General features: G+C 41.3%; 1 protein-coding gene across 1 annotated transcript in view; it reads left to right on the forward strand.

The window, feature by feature from the left end:
* The first annotated feature begins 280 nt into the window (after nt 1-280).
* The window catches only part of LOC148047873 (cholinesterase-like), a 12,158-nt gene continuing 9,430 nt past the window's right edge, over nt 281-3,008 (forward strand). Inside the window, exons 1-2 of the mRNA XM_087708575.1 lie at nt 281-389; nt 2,777-3,008. The exon at nt 2,777-3,008 is cut by the window's right edge and continues 1,287 nt beyond it. Of these exons, the coding sequence (XP_087564701.1) occupies nt 2,803-3,008 (206 nt within the window). The 5' untranslated portion in view covers nt 281-389; nt 2,777-2,802. The remainder of the gene's footprint in view (nt 390-2,776) is intronic.

Genomic DNA, 3,008 nt, shown 5'->3' on the forward strand with positions numbered 1-3,008 from the left:
GCATCTGAGTTTAAGAACACCTCGGATATTTGTTATTTGTTTTCAGGTTCTTTAATTGAAATCTGGGCAGATGTTGTAATGGCTCTTTTCAAGGCTGCAGGTTGCATACCAGAGATAGCAACTGTCCTCTGTACCCCCTTTGATTGAAGTTCTCTGTTTTTCCACCGCTTTGATTTTGAAACCTTTTGCCAATATTTGCTGATTCCTCCCTCTTTATGTGCAAAATCCAGTTGGTCAATGCAAATCCCTGCAATATATAAAGTTTCTCTTTTCATGATCGTTATTTGTGCGATATCAGAATACAGTCTGATCATCTAAGAAACTGCTCCCCCCTTTGGAATAAGCAGAAGGTGATATTTACAAGCAGTCCTGTTCAATCTGACAAGCAGGTAAGTCTGTAGAATTTTAAAATATCATTTTCCCCCCATTTAGAACTGGAAGATTATTTTTAGGAATGGGACTAGAATTTTTTGGTTTTTTTCTAGCCTGTCAGTCCTATTCCAGGCTAGACATATGCAAAGAGACCACAATCCCTTCAGTCAAAATACCAAACTTTGTAATTTTGTATGCCTGTTCAACTCACTCTCGGGGATTCCAGGCAGGTTATAACCATTGCAGCATCCCCACAGTCACGGGATCAAAATTCAGATACTTGGCAACTGGCATGTATTTATGACAGTTGCATGTCCTGGGGGGGGGTCATATGATCACGTTTTTGGGACCTTCTGCTGAGCAAAGTCAGTGGGGAAGCTTGATTCACTTAACAACCATGTTACTAACTTCACAGCTCCAGCGATTCTGAACAACTGTGGTAAGAAAGATCGCAAAAAATAGGGCAAAAATCACTTAACTGTCTTGCTTAGTAACAGAAATGTTGGGCTTTGTTGTGGTCATAAGTCGAGGATTATATGTGCTGTGACCAAATTCAAGATTAGAAATGCCCAAAGATGATTAACGTTACAGCTGGCAGAAAAGGGAATGTCAGACAAAATTTAGGCAAGAAAACATTTAGGTAAGAAAAACGAAATGCACAGATACAGTATATGTCAGCGATGGCGAACCTTTTTTGGCTCACATGCCATAGGTGGGGGGAGCGCATGTGCAGGTGTGCCACACCAATAATGCAACGGGCGATCCCCGCAGTGCACATGTGTGCATGAGAGGCGCTCGCCCCATTTTTTGCATGCTTTTTTCATCCTCCCCAGGCTCCTATAAAGCCTCTGCCCCTCCCCCCCCGGGAGGCCCTCCGGAGGCTTCAGGCACATTCAGGAGGCTTTCCTAAAGCTCCGGAGGGCAAAAAATGACTCTACGAGCAAACCAGAAGTCCGTTGCCGAACTTCCGGTTTGCCCATAGGGCCAGTTTTTTGCACTCTGGAGGCTTTAGGGAACTCAGTTGGCCAACTCGTGCATGTGCACTGGAGCTAAAACATAGGAAGAATGGTTGCAGAAGTTGGGTATGTCTAGTTTAATGAAAAGAAGGACTAAGGGAGACATGATAGCAGTCTTCCAATATCTCAGGGGCTGCCACAAAGAAGAGGGAGTCAAACTATTCTCCAGAGCAACTGAGGGTAGAACAAGAAGCAATGGGTGGAAACTAATCAAGGAGAGAAGCAACTTAGAACTAAGGAGAAATTTCCTAACAATTAGAATAATTAATCAGTGTAACAACTTGCCTCCAGAAGTCGTGAATGCTCCAACACTGGAAGTTTTTAAGAAGAGATTGGACAATCATTTGTCTGGAATGGTATAGGGTTTCCTGCCTAGGCAGGTCGTTGGACTAGAAGACCCTCAAGGTCCCTTCCAACTCTGTTATTCTATTCTAAAAGAAGCAACCTGGAATTAAGGAGAAACTTCCAATAGTGAGGACAGTTAACCAGTTTAAGGCAGTGCTTTTTACTTTTTAACACCTGAACATCTGAAAGACCCAATCTTACCAAATCTTCATTTCTATAAACTGGCCTCCTCAGTTTCTGTTTTGGGCAGGGAGACTGGTTCTGGTTTCTGTCTCCCTTAAGATTTTTCCCATTTTTAATTTAGGTTTAGGTTTTTTAGATTTATATGCTGCCCTTCTCCCAAGGATTCAGGGCGGCGTACAACATTAAAAGAAACACATAATACAAACGTTAAAAATAAATAAAGAGAATATCCCAAACCCAATTAAAATTGACAATGACATTTTTTTTAAAAAAAATTGAATTAAAATTAACAGTGATCAATAATTTATTTTGTTTTGTTCAGGCCAGGAGAAATATATTTTAGGAGAAATATGCCTTTTTAATATCCCCCAAAATATCCCCTTCTTCTTTCTCACAGTATCCATGTATGAAAGGACTACAGTGGCAAAAAAATCAGTTTTTCAATGACTTTCTCCACTGTGGAAATTATTTTGTTTAATTTTATTGATCGCTGTGTGTCCATCAGGGTTTGTTTTTGTGAGATGGATGGCTATATAAAGAAAAAAAATATTGATTTGACAAATTTATAAGGCCACCCATCTGACTGATTATGATTTCTACAATCAACTATTTAAATAATATCACAAAAAACTCAATTCGCTGAGCTAGCTGATCGGTAACCAGGAGTTCTAAGCGGTTCTTCTGGAACCTTGGAGACTCTTCATGGAGAAGGAGAAAGGTGACTAAGTCACTCCCTGCTCCCCATTAGTGTCATCAACAAAAAGGGAGCCCCACCATCACAGTAAATCAATGATGAATTGGCATTACGTGGGCTTATGCAGTAAGAGGAATATTCTCATATTGGTTCCATTTTTTTCCAGGTCCACTGACTAGTCCTACTGTTGCAATGCCTTGTTTGCTATTCTCGTCACTCTTACGCTGCCTCCTCCTCCTCCTCTTTCCACTGGCTTCTAGTTCTGCTTCTAATGGGGACACAGTGGTCATAACCAGCAATGGCCCTATTAAGGGCAAGACGTTCTTGTCTGGTCTTGGATCTGTGACAGCCTATCTAGGCATTCCTTATGCTGAGCCTCCCCTGGGGAAGTTGCGTCT

The sequence above is a fragment of the Thamnophis sirtalis genome, unplaced genomic scaffold, assembly GCF_051295495.1.
Source record: "Thamnophis sirtalis isolate CommonGarterSnake01/CBP01778 unplaced genomic scaffold, rThaSir2_p1.2 scaffold_3, whole genome shotgun sequence".
Lineage (NCBI taxonomy): Eukaryota > Metazoa > Chordata > Lepidosauria > Squamata > Natricidae > Thamnophis > Thamnophis sirtalis.